Raw genomic sequence first — 26,091 nt, forward strand, 5'->3', positions numbered from 1 at the left:
TCTCTCTGCAGCTTCTTTACTCTTAGCAGCCCTGAAGGTGGGCACTAAGAGCAGGACACAGAGACCAAGGTAAGGCAAGGTATGGAAGTCCATTCTAGAGAAAGATGTGAGTCTTAGGGTGGGGTCACACTACCGAATCCGCGCAAATAAGTTTCGTTGGTTTCTGTCACACGTACCTACTCATGGCCGCACGTATCTCCACCCGCGCCATAGACACCATTCTATGGGGGGGGGGGGGGGGGGCGAATTACGCCATTTGCAAAAAGAGATGACATGTCAGTGGAATCTGCCTGGCCATAGAATGGTGTCTATGGCGGGGGCGGAGATGCGTGCGGCCGTGAGCAGGTACGAGCGATGGAGGTCCATAGTGTGAATCCATCGGGTTATGCCATAAATGCCTGCGATGGGAGTTACTGAACATCCTAGTATTAGTAGTCCCCTACAACTGCTTGCTGTCAGGCATGTTCTAATGTATATCCAAAAGGGCTTAGCTACTACTGTGAGCCCCTATATGTTTATGTAGAGTAGCTTCACATTTAGTAACCTATTATAAAATTGTAGACATGCTAAAAAAGCTGACCTCATAATATAGAAATAGAAACCTAAACATATGATGCAAACCGGTGATTGTTTTCCTTGTTTTGATCCTAGACACATTTTAGGGAGTGAATGTCTCATATGCTGATACTGTACATTGCTTTGGTATCACCTGGATAACAGCCAAGTCTTGTAGATAACACAATTATTCCGTCTGGGGTCTACATCCAAGTCACTTATACCAACAAAACATTGGCACTGACTCAGCCCACAACTCAGCATCGTAAACCACATGAATGCCTTAATGGGAGGTGTTGAGCTCATAAAGTGTAATGTCAGCAGTAGGGGTAATCGCGATGATACCTAGGACTCCATGTACATCTGCACTAATCTTATAATAGACAGCTTCACATATTGGAATTAGGCTTTGAAAAATAAAACTGGATAACATGGACCCACTGTTAGATTGTGGGATTCGTTCTTATCATAAACAGCCATAGATGTTGTCAGCTGTCACTTTAATTATAGGGACCGTAACATCTTTGCAAGAACCTCTTCTAAATGCTGATGCTTTTCTATAACAGCCACTACATCGCTACAATATGCCGGAGGAGTCAGACAGAGTATCTCAGCCTAAGCTTGCTTGTCTACCTCTTTCTGCCTATAACGCTGTAGAAGCTGTAACGGTAACATGGACAGGATCTCTGAACTCACTGTATAAAGTGTGAGAAAGGAGAAGATTTATTATTTCTCTAATGGATGAAGGAGTACCATTTGGAAGAAGCAGGATAGCAGATCTGATTTATGTTGGGCTATTCCCACAGTCTGTGTTAATGTTGATCCGTAATCCGTTTTTAATAAGGCACCACTTTTTATAAAGCCCCACATTCAGACTAAAAGACTTAAGGTTCCCATACACTTTATACTTTAGCTGTCTGTTGACTGATTCCTCCATCAGTATAAGGTGTATGGAGCTCTCCCGACCGACCACCAACAGATGATGTCGATGGAGATATGGGTCGTTTTTGATGGAAATTCACCACTCATCCCTTTGTTTTGGGAGAGATAACCCTCCCTTCCCCATAGAGAACACAAGATCGCTTGGCCTTACTGAATGTTCCTGTGTATGGGTGTAACGGGGGCCAAGAGGGATTGAGAACTGATGGCTGAAGGATTGTTCGGCCTTCAAATGATTGAAGTTATATGGCCAGCTTAAAGGGGTTATCCAGTGTTAGAAAAACGTGGCCACTTTTTTGCGGAGACAGCATGACTCTTGTCTCCAGTTCATGTGTATTTTGCAATTAAGCTCCATTCACTTCAGTGGGACTGAATTGCAAAACCCCACCCAAACTGGATACAAGAGTCATGCTGTTTCTAGAAGAAAGTGGACATGTTTTCTCTAATGCTGGATAACCCCTTTAAGATGGCTGCCATCATGTGATATGTGATCAGTTAGTGGAAGAATTTTTTTTTTTTCTTGGTCATTGCGAACTTTTAAACAATTAAATTTAGTTAGTGATTCATTTCTAGTTTTGAAAAGTTCTACCATAATACTTCCACAGTTCTGTTTCTATAGACTAATAATACAAGGTCATGGACAAAAACCCAGTTTAAGATATTGCAGTGAAAGCTTAGTACATAGATAATGACTAAGTAATAAGTCCTTGTAGATAATGAGAACAATTAGTCTGTCAGTCTTGAATGTCCGAACTTTTACTGGTATGAACTGGTGGCAGTGCAGATACCTTATGACCGGGGGGCTTATATAAGGCACTTTGATAGTAAAAACCATTATCTAGTCATTAATCACCCAGTGACCTAGCAGGCCCTTTAACCACACAGCCCGAACCAATTTAACAATACTCCTGTCCGCATCACATGGATAACCACTATGCATTGCCCCTGAGCCTTGCTGTAGTCCAACCCATACGTTAAGGGTGACTCACTGCCATCGAGTGAAGCATTACAACTAAGTAGATATTAAAGGGTAAAAGGGGATTAACCTTGTGACCCAAACACAGGAACACTAACAACTCCAATTGTTCTAGACTAGACAGAAAGAATTCCATTTTCAGTAATTCTCTATCTGCTCAAACAGTAGACTATATGACTAAAGCATTGGTGGTGTGTGAGTATCCGTCTTTCTGTCACCTGCAACTCTACTCACAGCCGGGCCTAGGGCCAGTTTCAGGCAGCTGTAATACTGATGCATTTCAACTTCCAACTTCATGGCTGTAAGATCTTTCCCCATAGGTTCTGCTGAACTAAAGACGGATCGCAGTAGTGTTCTGTGGTGGCCTAATCTCAGTTCAGTAGAGCGGTGGGGACCTTGACATATGCTGGAGAAGTTTTCATAAAAATTATTAATATATTGGCGTCCCTTAGTTTTTTGAGCAAAGATGTCTACCATCTGCTATATACTGAAGGAGACAGAATGGACAGGTGTCTATGTTTCACTTTTTCCATGTCTCCCTTGGACAGAGCCATGTGCCACCATAACACAAGATCCACTTCACCCTACATCTTGGTTGACCCCTTTAACTTACATATCTATGAATTGAGCCTCAGTTATCTCTCCCATCCTCCCCATACACAGGGGAGGGGGGTAAGCCACTGCCAGAAGGGTTGGGCAGTGGAACTCACTCACATTACACCCAACCCCTTTCTCCACCAACATCATCTGTCAGTGGAGTCTTGGGGGCCCCTATACACTTCATATTGACAGCAGTGGGTTCAGCAGTATAAAGTGTATGGGGACCTTTAGGATGCCAGATGAAGGGAGGACAATTTTTGACCATTTTGACCAACCACCATTTTTAAATTAAGGTGTCTACACACCTTCACTAACTTTAAGGTGAATAATCAGTTGGCCAACAGTTATCTGTTTGGCTTCTCCTTACACATATATGTTCAGCACAGCACTATGGGGAGGGGTAGATCATAGCCTGACTTTTCTGGGTCTGGCTTATCGCTTCAAGAATGAAAGGGTCAGGCATTGAAAATCCATCACACCTCAACTCATATCACCTGTGACCTGACCGACCAATAATGTTGGTGGTGAGCCCCCATACACCTTATCATGTCGGCCAAATGGATAGACATGACTTAAGTATAAAGTGTATAGGCATATTTACATGTAAAAGATTGTTTGCTATGGTCCATGGTAGACTACGGCCTGCCAAAAATATGATTGGTCAAGTTGGATTTTTTATTCTTTAGTCAGTTGAAAAAAAAAAAACAGCATTGCTGGCCAAGATCAGCCAATCATTTGCCTCTTTGATCGAGTGGATAAGTCTGGAGAGTTGGTAGCCAGATGGTTTGTACAAACAATTCTACGAATGATTGATTAGCCAAAGTCTCAAGTATATGGTCCGATTTTATTCTTGCAAACCGCTGTTTGTACCATAGTAAAGGATTAGACAGCGATAGCAGCATGGCAGACGTGATAGACAAGATTTGTTTCCATAAGAGCTATTTCTGTGCAGGAAGCCTGTTATCAAGACAGAAATAGTTTGGTGTAAATGCGGAGAGCATGGCAAAAAAAACATTGCACACAGGGGTTTTTTGCTGAGGAAACTGAACCGGCGTCCAGATGGGCACATGGTGCCGAGTGTTTTCTTTAGAAAGCTGACATGTAAGATTTCCCTATCCAAGCTTTGTGCTTGAGAGCTAAATATTGGCTAATACAAAATAACACAAGAGATGCTTCGTATTGTCAGAGACCAGATAGACCAAGGGCTGACGTTACTGGGGAGATACTGTATGCTGGTGTGACCTACTGATCTACAGATTTATTTAAAGGAGAAGTCCATCGAACGTTTTTATTAAAGTATTGTATTGCCCCACAAAAGTTATACAAATCCCCGATAAACACTTATTACGGGAAATGCTTATAAAGTAGTTTTTCCCTGCACTTTCTACTGCATCAAGGCTTCACTTCCTAAATAAATTGGTGATGTCACGGCCCGACTCCCAGAACTGTGCGGGCTGTAACTGCTGAAGAGGATGATGGCAGAGGGATGCTCAGTGTCCCTCCAGTGCCGTGTCCCTCAGTGTCCCCCTGCCATCATCCTCTCCAGCAGCCACAGCCCGCACAGCTCTGGGAGTCGGGTCGTGACATCACCATTTTATTCAGGAAGTGAAGCCTTGATGTAGTAGTAAGTGCAGGGAAAAAAGCACTTTATGGCTGGGTTCACACTATGTATATTTGAGGCTGTATTTGTGAGGCTGTATAGCAACCAAAACCAGGAGTGGATTGAAAACACAGAAAGGCTCTGTTCACATAATGTTGTAATTGAGTGGATGGCCATCATTTAATGGCAAATATTTGCTGTTATTTTAAAACAACGGCTGTGGTATTGAAATAATGGCCGTTATTTACTGTTATATCGCGGCCATCCACTCAATTTCAACATTGTGTGAACAGATCCTTTCTGTGTTTTCAATCCACTCCTGGTTTTGGTTGCTATGAGGACCTGACATGAGGACCAAATACTGCCTGAAATATACATAGTGTGAACCCAGCCCCCAAGCGTTTCCCGTAATAAGTGTATAATGGTGATTTGTATAACAGTTGGGAGGCGATACAATACTTCTCCTTTAAGATGCGCACACTACTGCAACCTTTCTTGTGTCTTTCTTCCATATGTTTAAAGAAAAAAATTTAATTTCGTATATAGTCATATTTAAAGATATCCTACCCTGCAGAGCATGGCCCTCCAGCTGTTGCAAAACTACAGTTCCTACCATGCCTGGACAGCCAAAGCTATGGCTTTAAAGGATATACATGGGGTATGAACATCATTACAGTCTCTATGTATATCTACGAGACTGAATACCATGTCAGATCCTGGTGATTTAGACATTGCTGTATACAGTCAGGGTGCTGCACTGTGGCCCCTTATGTCATTCAGGGTGGATAAGGTTCCTGAAATCTCTGTAACCTACAGGGCAATGGTCATGAAGTCACCATGTCCAGCCTATCCTGGTCAGTGCTGTGGGTGGCGTTCCGCTCCCTCCATGTCTGTCAGTGATGTATTTACCTTGTGAGTCACTGTGTATTCTAGGTTCAGGCTGTAACTTATATTGTTTACTATGGGAGCGCAGAGCAGGAACTGCCTTAATAGATTACTTGAATGGGATCCAGTAGGTTGAGTATGATCAGTGCATAAAAGCTTGGAGAACGCAAATAAATCACGATAGTGGGGTAGTGAGATAAATCTAATATATCAAGTCCAAAAAGCAAGTGGTGTGATCCTTTCCCAGGTAAATCTAGCAACCTACTCCCACCCCTTTCACCACAGTTACCCCCTGCTTTCCCCAGCTGTTTCCAACACTGTACAGTGGCATGACGTCCAAGGTAGTGTCACATGGCAGCAACAACTAATCACAATGGGACACTCCACCTCCAGCGAGAGGTTACAGAGTGTTTTTTTCTAATCTCTTACCCATACCATTGAAAGGGTTGTCCAGACTTACAAATAAATGGACGCTTTCTTCCAGAAACAGCACCATACCTATGCTGATTGTGATTTTGCAGCACAGTTCAATAGCATCAAATGGAGCTTGTAATAAAATTGTAATACCACTCACAACCTCAGGACAGGGGCGGCACTGTTTTTGCAGGAAAGTCAGTACGATTTTTCTGATTCTGGAAAACCCCTTTAACTGCCTGCAGCCACTACTAGGAGTCTATTGGCTGTTCAAGTCATCAAAATGCTGGCAGCCTTTTACAGAGGTGAGAAAGGGGAGTGCAACAATGTCTGCTGTTTCAGCTAGACATAAGCAAGGTTGGGATTCACTGTGTCCATGTTTTCTAGGCAGCCCTAGGGCTACATCCATCTTCTCCAGCCACCGGGAGTTAATTGAGTGTTCAGGGTTTCCCAAACCTCAAAATCTTAGGGAGGGGAGTGCAGGTATACTTGCTGTTTCACACATAAGACTTACATAACCAAGAAAAGCTGCTGCCATGTTAGGAGTCCAGGAGACAGGCTCCTCTGGTCTGTATTGAGTTTCCTGTAGTGACATCCCCTGAATGGACGCTAGATCTGTTAGTCATAGCTAAGAGAATGGGCCAGAGAAACTCAATACAGGGATCTCTGTACACCTGTCTATATTGTTGTTCTTCCCTCCCAAAACCCTGCATAGGGCTGGTGATAGTTTTGATGGCTCAAAAACTACTGACAGATTCCTTTTGAAATGTATTCATTGAAATGTATAATAAATCAGTATCCATTGAACTAATAAGCTCCCCCTAGTGGTAGCTGTAAGCAGATAATTTTATTATAATACCAATTTGTTTTCTGTAGCAAAAAACATAGCTCCAAATTTCTCCAAAAATATATTATAAAATTAATAGACACATAAGTAGAGATTTATCAAACATGATGTACAGTGAAACTGGCTCAGTTGCCCCTAGCAACCAATCAGATTCCACCTTTCATTTTCCAAAGAGTCTGTGAGGAATGAAAAGTGGAATCTGATTGGTTGCTAGGGGCAACTGAGCCAGTTTCACTTTACACCATGTTTAATAAATCTCCCCCATAATGATGGACTTAAAATTGACATAGGGTTAAAAGGTGGACATTCACTTTCAGGGTCTTTATCTCATTGGAGTAATCACTCATTGTACTGCCAGCACTAACATATACACAGAGTAAAAAAGATAAGCTACAAATTGAACACTTGAAGATGATGTGGCCCTTCTTGGCTTAGCTAATGGCACCGGAGCCTCAGTCATCCAGTCTACCAGAGGAAGGCAGGCTTTTAATATCTCTGGCGGAGTCCGACCTGTTAGGGCAGATACAGGCCAGTGTTACATAGACAGACATGTACTTAAAAACAAAATAAACATCATCTGTCTTCCCAAGCTTATATTTGGTCACCGAACTTGACTCCATAATGATACCCATACGCAGACACAAGTGCAGATTTAATACCTTCTTATTTGTGTTCAGTTTTATTTGGGTTTGATTATCAAGAAAAATGTAGGATAAAGAGGTTGGATCGCGTTTCGTTAAGTTGTTTGTAAAGTTTGTCCCGCCTGAAGCCATTGTGACCTAAATTAGTAATTGTGCGTCTCCACTTAATCCACACACCCTTGTAAGTGTCTGTGAGGGAGGATGGCACAGTTGCCTTGTACTATTGATCTAGATGTCAGGGCAGAGTGCCAAGGAAAATCTCAGTGTGTGGATCTGTATTACCGAGTTTAGGATCATCATTCTAAAGAATGATGAATCCATTATGGTTTACTAGAGAGGTTAAGGCCATTGTAAAGGGAAAAAGGCAGCGTATAGGAAGTATAAGGAGACTGGGAATGAAGCTGACAGAGAGACGTATAAAAGTATACAGATGGAGGCAAAGCAGATTATAAATGCTGCTAAAGCCTCAAAAGAAGAAGAAATGGCAAAATCTGTTAAGGGGGGGAATAAAACCTTCTTCAGATATATAAGTGACAGGAAGAAGAAGAAGAAGAATGGCTGCAGCATTACTAAAATAAGTAATGGGGAGAATACATTTATTGATGGAGATAAGGCGGTCGCTGACTATTTGAATAGTTACTTCTGCTCAGCGTTTTCAGAAGGAGGCCTTCACAATCACAGGATGGTTGGACACAGCATTGCCTCCAGCTATATGGGTTCAGCTCCAGTATTTTCAGAGGCTGAAGTTGCAGAGGAACTTGCCCGTTTAAAGCTGAATAAGGCGATGGGTCCAGATGGCGTCCATCCCAGGGTTCTTAACACGGATCTGTGATTGTTGCCCCCCTGACAGATCTGTATAACCAATCCCTGCTAACTGGAGATGTCCCCGATGATTGGAGAACAGCCAATGTTATACCAATCCACAAGAATGGGAGTAGAGAAGAGCCCAGTAACTACAGGCCAGTGAGCCTGACATCTGTAGTAGTGAAAATGATGGAAACTCTTCTAAAAAAGAAGATAGTGGATCACCTAAGAATAAACAATTTGATGGATCCAAACCAGCATGGCTTTACTGAGGGCCGATCATGTCAGACTAATCTCATTGATTTCTTTGAAGTGCTGGATGAAGGTGGTGCTATGGATATTGCGTATCTGGACTTCAGCAAAGCCTTTGATACAGTTCCCCATAAAGAGCTGATAGAGAAGTTGGAGAAAATTGGACTTAATCCCTGGATAGTTCAGTGGATTTGTGGTTGGCTGAAGGATAGATATCAGAAGGTTGTTGTTAATGGTGTATATTCCGAGCAGAGACTGGTTACAAGTGGTGTGCCACAAGGGTCTGTTCTGGGTCCTATTCTCTTTAATATGTTTGTAAGTGACATAGGAGAAGGTTTGGTAGGTAAAGTTTGTCTGTTTGCTGACGACACAAAAGTGTGCAATAGGGTTGATATTCCTGGAGGTGTCAGTAATATGGAAAATGATTTAGCTTTGCTAGATAAGTGGTCCAAACTGTGGAAATTGAAGTTCAATGTTTCCAAATGTAAAATAATGCACTTGGGGAGGAGGAATCCTCTATCCGAGTATCTTATCGGCAGTACTGTGTTGGAAAAGACTTCAGAAGAGAAGGATTTAGGGATAGTGATATCTGACAGCCTTAAAATGAGTCACCAGTGCAACCAGGCTGTGGGGAAAGCAAATCGTGTGCTGGGGTGTATAGCTAGAGGTATAACCAGTAGGAAGAGGGAGATTGTAATCCCGCTGTATAGAGCTCTGGTGAGGCCACATCTGGAATACTGTGTCCAGTTCTGGAGACCTCACCTAAAAAGGACATTGATAACATAGAACAGGTCCAAAGACGGGCTACAAAAATGGTGGAGGGTGTGAGGCATATCAGGAAAGACTTTAGGATTTGAATCTGTATAGTCTGGAGGAAAGGGGAGACATGATTGAAACCTTTAAGTATGTTAAAGGACTAAATAAGGTTCAAGAGGGGAGTGTTTTTAGTTAAAAAAAAAAAAAACTGAGCTCAAGAACAAGAGGACACAGTGAGAGGTTAGTTGGGGGAAAGATCAGAAGCAATGTGAGAAAATATTATTTTACTGAAAGAGTGGTAGATACCTGGAACAAACTTCCAGCAGAGGTGGTTGGTAAATCTACAATAACAGACTTTAAACACGCCTGGGATAAACATACATCTATCTTAAGATACTAAGAAAGAAAATACTAAAAGGGCAGACTAGATGGACCCAGTGGTCTTTTTCTGCCGACAATCTTCTATGTTTCTATGTTTCTATTCAGGGATTCTTCCGGTTTTATGGAAATATGCAACTTTATAATGCAATTTGTATTGTTATTATTATAAATTTTAAAATCGTCCCTGATTCCAGAGCGCTATACAAGCGATAGGGGGTGACAAACTACAAATTACAAAGTCTAAACATGTTACATGAATAAGGTAAATGGAAGACTGGTACATAGGGATACAGGACCCTGCCTACGAGGGCTTACAATCTATAACTTTAAGGGGAAGGAGACAGTAGGTAAGGGGGAAGCTAGTCAAAGTGTAGTGCAGAATTATTTTTAGGTCGTAGCCTAGCTTTTAAAGGTCTTGATGATGGATAAGAGCCAGATGTTTCGGGGTAGCAAGTTCCAGAGTATGGGGGAGGCTCGGGCAAAATCTTGGAATCTTGTGTGAGATATGAACAAAGGGGGAGCACAAATGGAGGTCATTGGAGGATCTGAGGTTGCGTGAGGGATGGTAGTGGGATATCAGGTCTGAATTATATGGATGGTACAGGTTGTGGATGATCAACAATTTGAAATTAATTTTGTTGGGCAATGTGGAGCCAATTAACGGGATTGGCAGAGTGGAAAGGCAGAGCGAGGGGAGAGGTGGTTTGTTGGGCAGCAGGGTTAAGGATAGACAGAAGGGGAGCAAGGGTGCTAGATGGGAGGTCAGAGAGGAGGATGTTACAGTAGTCCAAGTGGCAGGTGATGAGAGCATGTACAAGCGGTGAGAGCATGATTCGGGAAATGCTTTTGAGGTGAAGGTGGCAGGAGGTGGTCCGGATCTGAATGTGCGATTTGAAAGACAGAGTAGAATTAAAGGTGACCCCAATGCAATGCCACATGCTGACTTTCAGGGAATGGAAAAACTCCTGTCTACATCCAAAGGCTGAAAACCCAAGCAGACCTAATATTTCTCATAGCTGAGTGTCTTCTACAATTTATCCAGTCTAGACAGTCTAGTCTTGTCCCCAAGCTCTGTTCAGCCTTCAAATCTACATTGCCGTCAGCATTGGATCTGTCATTCATAGACATTCATTGTTTAAAAAATGTATACTTTAACATATACCTTTGTGGTGAAATTCCGTACAAAGAAAAGGAAAGATGTACTATATATATATGTCATATTTCTGAAGATCTGAACATTACTTGGGCCTCATTCACATGGGAATATTACAGATCTGTGTTGCACGAATCTGCACTGAAGTACTCATAGAACTCTATGGGCCCATACAATACCTCTAAATGTTTAATCTGCTGCGACAGAATACCATATTGTATTGAGACGCATAGTAAGGAGAGCTTGTACATAAGCTAGTTACAGAAATTCTCATTATTCAAGATTTAGTTAACCTAAAACTGGAAAATCTAAAATTAGAAACATAGAAATCAAGAGTAACTTGGAAGTCACTTCAAGGAATTTTAAGCATCTGATTTGTTTTGTAGCAGTCAGCTCATTGCAGGGGTAACTCGCCGTTCTAAGCTGCCGCTCCTGATGTCTTTGATGTGGGAATAATTCCAAATTAGAAGTAGAAAATATTGGAACATTTGGTCCATTGTACTACTAATCCTCTCTGAATGGCCCTGGGAAGCTTTATGTTTATTAGTGGTTCATAGTCTGGCAAGGAAATGTGAAATTGACTGCGTCCTATGTTGAGTTTTTTGTCTTTATTTCTCAGTGTGGCCAACTTGTACAGGATCCATGTGCATAAACGCTAATGCTGCCTACAAACATAGTGCATGCAAAGTCCCTACAGGTCCATATTAAGGCCCCACAGGCACCTTATGTGCTTCCATATGGCAATGCCAGTGCTTTTTAATATATACAGAGGCTTCTCAGCATTACATGTTGGAAAGAAAATAGATAAGCATTGCAAACTGCTCAATTTTCATGTGCTTTGGGCAATAAGCTGTGACCAGAGGAGTCTCCCAGCAGGTTTCTTCCTTCTGTCATTTAGACCATTTGAACACTAACACTATCCAAATAGGCATGTGTATAGGGGGGATAGGGAAAGATAGCTGAGCCAAATGAGTACGTGACCAAACATGGCCAACTTTAGACAACAGTTTGTGAAAATTCTCAAAAAAAAGGAGTAGTAGTTGACTGACATTTTTGTACCCATTCTATATTAAGGCCCCTGTATACATTAGAACAATGTTGGCCACACCTGCCTATTTGAGCAAGACCAGTTGACTGTCTAACGTGTATAGGGCCTCCTGACTATGTCCCAGCAGATGAGAGGAGGATTGGGCTTATTGGATTTCAATTGCCTGATCTTTTTAGATAATGCAATGAGTGTATACTTCGTGGAGGTATACACTAATCGGCGCTGCACTGCAGATACCTGGCCACCGTGCTGCTAAATAGATCTCGAGGATTCCGTGTCCTCTGTAGTGGTGTAGAAAACAAATATAGAAAATCGGTGATCTAAAGCGCTGTGGCTGGTTTGGAGTTGATATATTTTATGTAACAATGTATTTGTGTATCCTGCAGGGGAAGGTAAAATAATGTAGGGGCTAGCGATGCCAGATGAATACTTAATGTGTATATGTAGTGTTGTTTTAATCACAGTAGTAACAATTATGCTGATATTGCACGTAGCTATGCACAGATATACTGGTGATTTTAGTATTGCGGTAATGTCCTACCTGTTATTCACCAGTGTTCTCAAGTTCATCTTGTAGGGTGTAGACAGGAGGAAAAAAGTTCTGGTTATTGGGGTTGGGAGCGTATCCACTACAGTGACGTCACTCATATGTGGACTCCTTTGATCTCACTCCACCGCGTCGGGCGTTAGGTAGCAGCAGAGCCACCGGCCGGGGCTCGCTCCCAACCCCGATAACCAGAACTTTTTTCCTCCTGTCTACACCCTACAAGATGAACTTGAGAACACTGGTGAATAACAGGTAGGACATTACCGCAATACTAAAATCACCAGTATATCAGTGCATAGCTACGTGCAATATCAGCATAATTGTTACTACTGTGATTAAAACAACACTACATATACACATTAAGTATTCATCTGGCATCGCTAGCCCCTACATTATTTTACCTTCCCCTGCAGGATACACAAATACATTGTTACATAAAATATATCAACTCCAAACCAGCCACAGCGCTTTAGATCACCGATTTTCTATATTTGTTTTCTACGCCTGATCTTTTTGTTTAAAAGGAGTCTGGTAGCTGCTTACAGCTCCTCTCTCTATTTAGAAAACATGATCACACGGCCAAACTGAGTGGTCATGTCCATGAGTGGATCAGGTTAATCAGTTGTTACCCAAACTTAGGGTTCTTTTACATGGCTCGATATGGGGACGTGCAGGGACGTAAGCGAGCGCTGATCAGTGAGATCAGCACTCGTCTGCACCTTCAGAAGGCACAATTAATCACGAATGATCCCTATATGGTTCACGCGGCCATTTAAATATGTTACTATTGGCCACACATTCCCTGTTTGCACAGAGAGACGTGCAGCAAGATGTGATCCACTGACAAGCAGCCATATTCCCTTCCTGCTCCTCAGCTAATCACTGACACTTTTATACAGACAGATTATCGGCCAAATGAACATTTCTAGTAACGCTCCTTGTCAATGATCGCCCGTGTAAAAGGGGCTTAACATTTGGCCAACAGGATTTCCATGTGTATGACTACCTTTAGGCCCGTATCAGAGTTTTTATGATTAATAGACAGTAAAATCTTTTCTATAATTCTCTAAAGAAATCTATTCTTGAATTCTCATTAGATTGGATTATTGTGAGGTGGCCACAGTTTGGCCGTTATATGAAACCCAGTAACCGGATTTGTATATTCCCAACCTCCTCTGTGGTTCCATGCAATGGTCAGTTGATGCAATGCAGTCTTGGGTGGTACATAGGGCATATAGACTCCACTTTAATTCAAGTAAGGATCAACTCAGACACTAGTACTTATGAAAGGCTCCATGGATTCTCCATTAAAAGAGTTACTGTAATAACAGACAAGGCCATGTATACAATGCTGGAAGCAACAAAAGGAAGCCAGCCTAATGTAACTAAGCCACCCATTGTATGAACAGGAAGAAAATGGGAGTGTAGCAATAACAAGTCTGTTTTGATGGTTTCCATTAGATATCAAGTTGACCGTGAATAACGTTGGCTTGACTGGTGGTAAAGCTGAGGGAAAAAATTAGACCGGACATTATTTCTGCCTGGTTATCAAACACAGAGAAGGTGCAGTCAACCCAAATGAATGGCATCAGTAAAGTAGACCTTGTCCCATCGAGTGCAGAACTCACATATTTTTAGGGTTTGCCGGACTGTCTGTTCACAATCGGTATTGTAATTGTTATTCCGTCAGCATTTATTGTTACTAAATAGCTTCACGTCCGACCAGTAAGAAATGGTAATGGAGAGACTGGTGCCTTGTTCTGGAGATGTGTCTAGTCTATTATGATTCTTCCAGACATACGTTATGATGGCTCCTCTATCATGCTCAACATTTGCAGCTGGCTAAGATCAAAAGAGCGACTGTAGACACTGTAGGCACATTTTCTTATCTCCAAGGTAAATTTAAGGATCTTTCTCATATCAGATTCCTGTTTTTCTCCATGGCAGACATTTGGATTTGCCAAGGTTATCAGTGTGAAGGTGGCTATATGAATAGTTATTTGGCCAGTGCAGCCATAAACATTTTAGTCCTTATTGGCCATTACATTTCTTAAGACTGGCTAGAAGGGGATATAAGCTGCCCGCTTCTCTACTCTTCACCCTCACAGGCTTCATGCAGTGCTTATCTGCAGTCTGTAAGCCGCCAGAAGCATCCTCTGCACTGACTGGCTCTATAATCTGCCCAGGGATTCTGTCCTAGTGGCTCACAGGCTACAGACCTGAAGAGAGGAAAAGCAGCTGCATGCAACAGTGTAGGGGGACTATGTGAGTGTTTGTTTTTTCTATTTGACCATTAGGCATTATTACACTATAGGGGGGATCATATGGAGGCATTATTATTGTATGGGGGCACAAAGGGCAATTTACAGTATAGGGGGAATGCTATGGTATGGGGGCACAGGGAACGCTATTACACTATGGAGGCATGGGGGTGGGGTCATATGGGGGCAATATTATTGTATGGAGGCATAGGGGGCAATTTACAGTATAGGGGGAATGCTATAGTATGGGGGCACAGGGAATGCTATTACATCATGGGGCACAAGAGGCATTTTTACTGTAATAATTTATTAATAATTTTAAAATGTATAGAATCTAAAAGAAATGCAGCCCATCAACTTCACATTTTTTCTAGTAGCAGACCATGTGCCCAACCTGGAATAGACTGTCGATATAAAAGAAGGAGAATATGACCATCATAGATAAAGCTTCATAACACTGTTTCTTATAAAAGGAAAAATACTTAAAGGGGTTTTCCAGTGCTCCAAAAACATGGCCACTTTCTTTAAGAGACAACGCGACTCTTGTCTCCAGGTCAGGTGCGGTTTGCAATTAAGCTTCATTCACTTCAATGGAACTGAGATGCAAAACCTGCACCCAAACTGGAGACAAGAGTCATGCTGTCTCTGGAAGAAAGTGGCCTTGTTTTTGAAGCGCTGGATAACCCCTTTAACACATGTACTGAAGGTCTAGGTGGTTAGGATTGTCTATGCGATGCATTGAAGCAAACCTCCCTTTACCAACATTGGCTTGTAGTGAACTTTAAAAATTCTGGGAGAAATTATTTTTCAACATATATGTAAATGGTGAATTACTATGTAAGCCATTTTGCAAGCCTAGTCAATAGGAGGGAAATACAATGGGTCCCGTCTTATATAAGCATTGTTTTAATTTATGTAGTAACTCTGTTACTAGACCCTATGTAGAAGTGTTTACTCCACCCATCAAACAGTGCACATTGTATCCTGGCCAGTGTTTGGAGGCCTTCCTATTTCTCCACCGCCTTGACTTGAATAAGCTGTGGGTTTGTTTGAGAGGTGTAGCCTCTGTGTACTGTACTAATATTGACATGTCCTCAGGTCTGAGCATGTCACTTTTGTGCCACATGGCCTCAGTGTACAAGATACTACTGAAAAGAAGAACATCGTGTGTCCAGCACGGGGCTGCATATTATTATAACTATATTGATCATGCATTCTAAAACTACAACTCCCAATATCTTCTGACTGCCCAACCCTACTGGAATTTGATTCATCCTTATGTTTTAAAGAACCCTATAAGTTACCCTAATTGTACTTAAAGTGAACCTGTCAGGTGAATTATGAGGTCCAGTCTAAGAGTAGAATATAGCAAAGGGAAAATAACTAAACTTTGTGATATATTGGTTTATATAGTTTGGAGCAAGACTTTTAAGTAAAAGACAGGGTAAACCCTGACTGGGCTTCCTGGAAAGAGTCCTGCTTACCCTTCCCACACCTAGTGATTGACAGCTTCCCAGTACAGGTGCTATACAGAGAAGACTGTGTGTGGGCAGGGTGAGCAGGGCTCTGACCATGTACTAAGAAACAGCATCTGATGAGTTTTTTATGGTAATGAATGATCCCTGATTACAGATCAGCATGAAGAGTATTTAGAATCCACTATCAGCCTGTTGTCCAGGCAATGAGATCTTCTTCCTACACCTCTATCTGTCAGTGTCACAACCTGGGCCTGCCACCAAATGGTGCAGTAATTGTTACCTGATGTTACACTTAAGGCCTTGCATCACCAATCCCAAATGCTGACTATGCTGTATAAATACTAATAGCTCTTCAAGAAGTGGTAATAGAGATTTATGGAACATGTTATAAGGATGGACTGGACTAGTCTACCTTGAGCACAAAGGAAGAGATGAGACTTAAGGCCCATTATGTTGTTATACAGAACAGGTCCATATGTGTTTCAAAGGGATATTCCAACCACAGACATTATCCACAGGATGAATGATGCACAGGATGTGCCATAAATGTCTAATGGTCCCAACTCAGTGACCTGCACCTTTATCCAGAAAGCCCCCTGACCCTGTCCAGACTGGTTATAGTGGTTTGGAACAGAAATGGTATAAAACATCCCAGCTTGTAATCCTGGCCTCCTTATCTGGGTCATTGGTCCCAATTCCCTTTAAGGGGGAACCCCAGCGAAAATCTGTTTCTTTCAAATCATCTGGTTTTATAACGTTATATAGATTTGTAATTTACTTCTATTAAAAAATCTGGGGTCTACCAGTATGTCCTGCCGGAAGTGGTGTATTCTTTTTTACAGTCTGACACACTGCTCTCTGCTGCCACCTTTGTCTATGTCAGGAACTCTCCATAGCAGTAGCAAATCTCCATAGAAAACCTCTCCTGCTCTGGACAGTTCCTGACACAGACAGAGGTGGCAGCAGAGAGCATTGCGTCAGACTGGAAAGAATACACCACTTTCTGCAGTACATACAGCAGCTGATAAGTACTGAAGACTGGAGATTTTTAAACAGAAGTAACATACAAATCTATATATTTTTCTGACACCAGTTGATTTGAAAGAAAACATTTTTCGCTGGAGTACCCCTTTAAAGATTGTGGTTAGCTGTAGACTTTATATAAAACCTCTGGTGAGGTTGCACACAATTTCAGTAACCAGAATGGTTCCCTTTAGGAGAAATAATAAAACACAAGGGGTTCAGGGATGTCAGAAATCCCTGTATCCTGGGGACAGACTGTTTTATGGCAATCTGTGTCTACAGCATCATACAAGCTGCTGTTATTGGTGGCCTGTATTCTGCTCATCTTCTCACTGCAGGCACCAGTCTATTAGATGAGAATGTCCCTGGAGCAGCAGTGTCATCCCTATCTGTACAATATCCAGATCCCTCTGTCATCATCAATCACTGTTTCAGGAGCAGATGAATCTGATCTCCAGTGCAGGAGCTGGAATGGCGGGTATAGTCTGTGGTCGCCCAAGTGACAAATGCTTCTTAATCAGATGTGTTATGTGGTGTCAGCACATGCCTTCCCAGCAGGGAGCGTTGTTCTGGTGACTGCCAAGCTGTTACTCTGACTCCTCTATGGACAAGACAAACATAATAAAAAACAGGTTACATGTCAGAAATAGCACGGGAAGCTGGCTTACAATGGGCCGCCTTGTCTCTTCCTTGGAACATGTGTTAAAGTTTGTCACTTGCATAAGGACACACAGCAGAATAAACACAGGCCTCTGTCTCCTCGGAGGGATTTGTGTGATTACAGTAGAGAATTCCTCTCAGCCCTCTAAAAAAGCATCATCATTAATCAGTGACAGTCTGGTAGACTTCCTAATTATATATATATATATATATATATATATATATAGAGAGAGAGAGAGAGAGAGAGAGAGAGAGGCAGAAAACTGCCATAAGCAGAGAATAAAACGGTAAAATATACTTCCAAAATTTACCAAGTCATCAGAGGTTATAAGTCCTTCTATCATCCTTTTCAGTCAGTGTCACACTGGGGTATCTGGGGCCAACCAGAGGAAATGATCCTGGGGGCCCAACAATATAGAACCAGTGAGAAATAACAGTCAGTGTTCTAAAGTTTGGGGCCCACTGGAGAATCCTCTGGTCTTCTGCTTGGCCAGTCCAACAAGACTAAAAATAAAAATGGCCACATATTGAACAAAACATCCGTACCTGGGATTTCTGTTTATTATTAGAAATGAGTGCAACTGGAGCATGCTGGAGTCTGATGGTATGGCATTTGCTTACCGGTGGCTGAAGAAGTTGGATGCAGCCCTAGGTAGTCCAGGAAAACATGGATACAGCCTATGGCCTGTATTTGTATCCATGTTTTTCCGGACTCCCTAGGGCTGCATCCAACTTCTTCAGCCACAGGTGGACTTGGGCATGCTTGGGTTATGCTCATCTCTATTTATTACTGTCAATTTGTTACATATTGAAGAAAAATATTTAAAATAATATTTAGAATTTGTAGGTTTAAAAAAGAAACTAAAAGTTTGTAGTCTCAGGTTGTTTCTGTACCTGTTATTCCGGATGTAAGTTTGACTTGTTTTACTTTCGGACAGACAGTGTTTAGTGATTGGGGGAGATTTATTAGACCCGGTATCACCGCGGGAGTATAGTCTTTAACATTCTTGACATTCCAGAGAGCCGCTGGCTACAAAACTATTAGGAATGATCTATCAAATTCTACTTAAACAACTTCATTGCAGCTGATGAACCAAGAAGCTAAAGGTGTTGGTTTAGGGGTAGGAGGAACCTTACCCCAGGAATGACTTAATTAAAATACAGGAAGTTTCCTACAAAAAATACCGGAAAAACTACACAAAATTATTGTGTGGTGGATCACCCTGATAAAGTCTATGATCTTGATCCAAAATGTATTGCCAGAATGAAAGTATTCTTTAGAATGGTCCAATCCCCTAGTGAATATCAGAGTGCTTAGAATACTGGCTCATAAGTCTCTGAACAGAGTCAAAAGGGGTTGGAGATCTCCATAGAGACCTCTTCCATCTGGAAATTAATGATAAACACTTAAGTTAGATTAAAGTGACTCTGTACCCACAATCTGACTCCCCCAAACCGCTTGCACCTTCGGATAGCTGCTTTTAATCCAAGATCTGTCCTGGGGTCCATTCGGCAGGTGATGCAGTTATTGTCCTAAAAACAACTTTTAAACTTGCAGCCCCGTGCCCAACGGGCGTGGCCTAGATTGCGTATGCAATCTAATTAGTAGAGATCAGCAAACCTCGAGCATGCTCGATTCCATCCGAACCCGAACTTTCGGCATTTGATTAGCGGTGGCTGCTGAAGTTGGATAAAGCCCTAATGCTATATTGAAAACATGGATATAGTCATTGGCTGTATCCATGTTTTCCAGACAACCTTAGAGTTTTATCCAAGTTCAGCAGCCCCAGCTAATCAAATACCGAACGTTCGGGTTCAGATGGACCCGAACCCGAACCCGGTTCGCTCATCTGTAGTAATTAGCATATTTTATAGATGTCCTATCAATTCTGAACAAATTGGGCCTCATGCATAGACACATGTCCACTAAAAATATTGTGTATCTTGTGAGAGTGCCTCACAGGGTGATAAACTAGGGTCAGTTCACACGGAGTAAAACTGGCAGAACTCTTCACCACGGAATCCTGTCAAAGTCTGTGTAATTCAGGCTGGCTATGGAAGGGCTTCCGCACCTCCTCTCTCTGCGCAGATTTTACATGTCAATTCTTCCGAGTGGAGAGGTGTGGAGAGAGGAGGTGTGCAAGCCCCCCCCCCCCCATAGACAGCCTGAATTACACTGAGTTTGACGGGATTCGTCACGGAATTTCGCTAGTTTTACTCTGTGTGAACTGGCCCTTAGAGCAGCAGGTCATAGCCAACAATTCAACTTGCCTTCCCCAGGCACAACTAAATATTTTTAGCTCTATTTATAAATGGTAGTCTCCTTTTATTTCTATTATTCTTTAATAATATTAGACCCCAGATGAGACTCCTATATTAATGTCAGACTCCACACCAGACCCTTAAATAATATTAGTCACCATACCCCACTATTTCAAAGGGGTTGTCCAACATAAAATAAGGTGCAGTTGCCCAATACACTGTGACTGCATAACTAGTCAGATTGGCCATTCAGGATTCTAGAAGAGCAGTAAAGAACTCCATATCTGCACCCAGCAGGCGGAATAGACAACTTGACTGGACATTTTTCTTTCTTTTTTACAGTTTTACTGTCTGTTTGTTTTTTTCCAAGGCTGCTGCTGTGTTAGTTTGCAGTCTGTAGAGGTGAACATAACCTAATTTTATTGTATCCCTGTCACTTGAGAATAGCCTACCTTGAAATCTGAGTATGTGCAGGAGTAAATGAACAATGCTACACAGTGATTAGTAATTCATCCCCTACCAGGAAAAACAAACAATAGTTTCTGCTCTCTTCTTTGTTTTGCTGTAGTGATGAAAATGCACGAAAAGATCTAAAGATTCTGCCAGCGCTACCCACCAGAACATTGCAGGAGCACCCGTCTCTTACTTACTGGTATGTACACACTCTGCAGCCCATACTGTGCCATGTCTAGAGAGGAGCTGGTCACATGTAGTTGTTTACTCTTGTAACGCATCAGATTACAGCAGTGGATACATTTCTGTACACATTAACGTAGCTGCCTAATATTACGTTACATTTGTAATATGTATAATATTACATAGTGACCATTCAAATAGATGACCACAGAGCACATGGATAGGCTGGGAATCTCCATTCTGGCTCAGACGAGGGCCCCAAGAAGAGGAACCCCCATTTTATAGTGTCGAAAAATTATTATAGGGCACGAGTTAACTCCTTTTAATCAGAGTATTGTGAAAATACATAATATACTTTATAAAATTAACTTTAATTCTACTGTCCTTGAATAGGAACATTCTTGATTAGATCTAGAGATTTAAAGTGTGTTTCAATTGTATTCAGTTTATTTATTTTTTGTACTCTCTGCACTTACTGACAGGAGCTAAAATCAGTCACCCCTCATCCAGGCTGCGCTGTCCTACTCTATGGTGATTCTGTCCATAAGATGGCCAACATGGACGAGCATGTGACCATGTCCTGTCCCCAGTGTTCTTCATAGGCATATACAGGATCAATGGTGGACACTGGGGGAGGGGCATGGTCACATCCTCCTCCATGCCCAGCCTTTGTATAGACAGAATCACCACAGAGCAGGGCACAGTCTGATCTTAGCTCTATGCACAGGGAGCTGCAGTCAGTAAGTGCAGTGAGTACACTTACTAATACTGTACACTGAACAATTTTACTATAAAGTGGCCAGTCCCTTTAAATTCTTAGTCGTTGAAGGTCATATGGTCTGATGTATAAAATTCTGTTTATTAATTTTGATCTGCTGAAATGCTTTAAATGGAAGCAAATGGAGAGACTGCTACTTTCATGTTTGATAATATCTTTACATTTTGTTTTTCATTCTAGTGAGGATCGAGTGATTGAACATTGCAAGAAGCTAAAAGGAGTCAGTAGAGGACAAGCCATAGTCCGGTAAGATGTTCATCTACAGCTCCATTATATTTAACATATGGACCACTTAGAACTGCCCAAATCTTAAAGGGGTTGTCTGGTATAAACTTTGAATCTAGGCTGCTGCTGCTGGGGCTGCAGGGGACATAACAGTGTTGCATACTTACCTGTCCAGTTCCCGGGTCACCCACTCTCCACTGATGCCAGCATTTTGACAACATGCGCTGATGTGCCATTCCTACAGAAAATGGCCACTCAGCATAGATCGTATACTGTTTCTGCCTAGTAGCCATCTTCGGTGGGAGCAGCATGTGTGCGTGTGGCCAGAGAAGCTGCATTAAAACAGGACTGGTAAGTATGGGGCAATGTTATGTCCCCTGCATAGTTTTTCCCTGCAAATTTGCACAGTAAAATAAAAGCAAAATACATCTGTAATTTGGAGTGAAAAATTACTGTATTATTAATGTAATATTGGGTACTCTATTGAAGTCTATGGTGAATTGACCATCCCTTCTTCTTTTAACAACACTCTATAAAGAAATAGGCAGTGAGGAAACCAATTACTGGAGTTCTGGGAGCGGAATGTTGTCCCATTCTTGTCTGATGAAAGATTCTAGCTGCTCAATAGTCCTCCATATTCTTTGCCGGATTTTTCATTTCATGATATTTTCTATTAGTGAAAGGTCTAGACTGCAGGCAGACCAGTTCAGCACCCATACTCCTCTTCTGCAAAGCCATGCTGTTGTGATGGATGCAGTATGTGGTTAAGCATTGTCTTGCTGAAGTACACCAGGCCTTCCCTGAAAGAGACATTGTCTGGATGGGAGCATGCCTTGTTCTGAAACCTCAGCATTGATAGTGCCTTTCCAGATGGGTAAGCTGCCCACTCCATAGGCACTTATGCTACCCCATACTATCAAAGATGCAGGCATTCGAATTGCGCACTAATAATAAGCTGAAAGGGCACTCCCTTCGAGTCCACAGGAAACCTTGAGCATTTTTTTGGTATGTCCAAACCTGAACGCTCTGCATTTGATTACTGGTGGCTAAAGAAGTTGGATGCAGCCCTATGGAGTTGTGGAAAACATGGATACATCCTATGGCCTGTGGCTGCATCTATGTTTTCCAGGGAGTCTTAGGGCTGCATCCAACTTCTTCAGCCACCGGTAATCAAATGCAGAGTGTTTGGATTCGCATGAACCTGATTTAAGGAACATTTTTCAGAAATTTTTCCACCATTTTTATTTCAAGCAGTTTTTGGTGCACCACTGCCATCAAGTTTTTTCTTTAAATTTAAAAAGATTAATTTTTTCACAACCTGGTAAAATGTCCCACTTTGAATCTCTGATTTGTGTTCTGTGTTGTATTGTGAATAAAATATATAGGTCTATAGGATTTACAACTCGTTGCATAGTGTTTTATTTACATTATACTGGGCCCAGCTTATTGGAATTGGGTTGTAATTGCACCTTGAACTGTAGGGAAGATTTTGTAACAGATCCATCCTATGTCAAAATTGATTTCTCTCAGAGTTGCCCTTGTTTTATGTATTTTTGTGGTTTTTATGGAATTCACCAAAACTCAACCAAAGGGTTCTCTATGAATGTGTTCATCATAAGGTATATGATGTATATAGAAGGCTACAATATATTGGAATATGGCTCTAATACTGAAGGTTTATACATACTGTATACTGTACCATGCTACCAAGTAAAGAATTGAGCCTGATGCAAATTCACTTAACGATAGATAGATAGATAGATAGATAGATAGATAGATAGATAGATAGATAGATGAGAGAGTAATGCTCTCTCATCTAGACACCTCTACCATTGGCTAGTCTTCATAAAGAACAAAGGAAGTAGGCTGTGAAACTGAACATGCTCAATCCTTATTTCGTCCAGCATTATCTATAGAGAGGCCCCACACAGTCGGCAGGTCCACCAAGATCAGCACATTTTCATGACTTTTCTCTATTCTGTATAAGGGACTTATAGGTTTTGTCATCTGCCCCTCATTGATGGCAACATAACATGGGACATACACATTCTTTTCAGTGGTCCTATCCCAGGTAGGTTCTGAAAACTTATACCCAAAAACAGACCGCAAGCAGCCAGAAAAGAGTCACCAGTCACATGTCAGCGATTGAGAGATTTCCCCCCATGCAGCAATAAGGAGAAATCTGTTAAGCAGAAGCAATAATCCTTTTAGACGCAGCAATCTTTGCAAATCAGCACTGATCTCATTGATTTTGTGTTTACCCAGCACAACCAGCGGCGGGGCAGCACAAACAATCCCTGCATCATTTGTGTGACCATTTCAATACATGGCTATCGGCTGCACATCTCCTGTTTACATAGAGAGATGTGCAGCTGGTAAGCAATGATTTATAGGGCTGCAAAGAAGATGTGATCGGTTGATGAGTGGGTGTTTTCCCACTGCTCAGCTGATCGCTAACACTAATGCTGGGTTTACACGGAGTGATTATCGGGCGAATTTTCGCGATAACGATCGAATTCTAACGATAATCGTACGTGTAAACGCGGCGAACGACCGAAAAATCGTTCATTTTGATCTTTTAACAGGTTCTTAAATCGTCGTTCGCAAAAAATTCGCAGATCGTTCCGTGTAAACAGTCGTTCACTGATTTTCCCTATGTGTGAGATAGGCTTAAGCGATCGCAAAACGATTGCAAAACGAATTTTCTGTACAATATATCGTATAGTCTAAACGCTGATCGTTATAAAAAAAAAAATTGTTACTTCAAAATCGTTAATCGTACGATCGGGCGAATTAGCGCTCCGTGTAAACCCAGCATTAGGGTCCATTTACACAGAAAGATTATCTGACAGATTATCTGCCAAAGATTTGAAGACATAGCCAGGAATGGATTTGAAAAGAGGAAAAAAATCTCAGGATTTCCTTTATGACATAATCTCTGTTTATAGTCTGTTTCTGGCTTTGGCTTCAAATCTTTGTCAGATAATCTTTCTGTGTAAATGGACCCCTATACATTGCCTGAATGAGAGTTTCTAGCAATGCTTGTTGCTAATAATCAGCTTGTGTAAATGGGCCTTACCTCTTCTCTGGCCTGATTTGGGGTATAGGTTCTCAAAGCTTACACTATATCCTGGTGTAAAGAACAGACTACAACATTGTGTCTGTCCCCATGTTATCCTGTCCTCAGCGAGGGCCACGTAATCTAGGAGACAGATTTCCTTGATCTCATCTCTTCTTTTCACCACTGGGAACCAATAGGCAACAGTCCTGGAGAAATGCTAGGAGAGGTTCTGGGAGGATATCATCAGTGTGTATGGACATTCAGCATAGTCACCTGCTTATGAATACCGTCCTTATTGGCATGCAGTGATTTATCAATTTTAATGAGTTGGTCAGCCAGTCTTATAGACATCGTCTGAGAATGGATACACCCAGCACGTGTCATGATGACATGTATGCTATGGCATTTTACTATGTTCATTGTTTTATGTTCATTATTTTACATAATGTCTCTTCTTTCTGTTCTCCCTCTCTCCTGCAGGTATATGAAAATAGTGGAAGCTCTGCCCACATATGGTGTTCATTACTACAAAGTAAAGGTCAGTGCTCGGCCCTCTACAAACACATCCGTAAAATCATTATTATCTTGTTGGCAGACGTTATTACTAGACCAGCAGGGCCCCCAGATGGAGAGGAAAGAACGGGCCATGCTCTTTCAGGGTTTTGATCTTTTATTAAGATATTTGTCTGCTGCATGAAACACTGGAAGTTCTTATATTGCTTTCATTTCCTTTGCTTGCCGTAGCTTGGCATTGAGCTACATCCTGAGGGCACCTTTAGATTCTGCTTGTTGCTTCACTTTTCACCTGTTTTATGAATGTATTATTCCTAATCCAGGAGACATTCCATAGGCTTGAATGATAAGAACAGTAACTTATTACAGACCATTAGAAGTAAAATCTGTGGTTTATATTCCGCTCAGTAGAACTGCACCGATTCCAGTTGTTGCAACCATAATACAAGCATTTACTAAAAGTCCCTATACATCTTAGGGCCCTATTACACCAACAGATATCTGACAGATTTTTGCAGCCAGAGCCAGGAGCGGACTACGGACTCTTTATAAATCCATTCCTGGATTTGGCTGTAAAAATCTGTCAGATAATCTTTCAGATATCTGTTGGTGTAATAAGGTCCTTATACTTTAGGGTCCTATTACACCATAAAATGTCTGACAGATTATCTGACAGATTTTTTCAGCCAAAGTCAGGAACGGACTATAAACAGAGAACAGGTCATAAAGATAAAACTGAAATTTCTCCTCTTTTCAAATCCATTCCTGGCTTTGGCTGAAAAAATGTGTGAGATAA

General features: G+C 41.7%; 1 protein-coding gene across 2 annotated transcripts in view; it reads left to right on the forward strand.

Moving 5' to 3' along the window:
- FRMD4B (FERM domain containing 4B) overlaps positions 1–26,091 on the forward strand; it is a 171,053-nt gene that overhangs the window by 114,033 nt on the left and 30,929 nt on the right. For both annotated transcript variants that reach the window (XM_069966909.1, XM_069966908.1), the window contains exons 8-10: positions 20,651–20,734; positions 21,677–21,742; positions 25,263–25,320. In XM_069966909.1, the coding sequence (XP_069823010.1) occupies positions 20,651–20,734; positions 21,677–21,742; positions 25,263–25,320 (208 nt within the window). The remainder of the gene's footprint in view (positions 1–20,650; positions 20,735–21,676; positions 21,743–25,262; positions 25,321–26,091) is intronic.

This window comes from Dendropsophus ebraccatus, chromosome 4 (assembly GCF_027789765.1).
Source record: "Dendropsophus ebraccatus isolate aDenEbr1 chromosome 4, aDenEbr1.pat, whole genome shotgun sequence".
Lineage (NCBI taxonomy): Eukaryota > Metazoa > Chordata > Amphibia > Anura > Hylidae > Dendropsophus > Dendropsophus ebraccatus.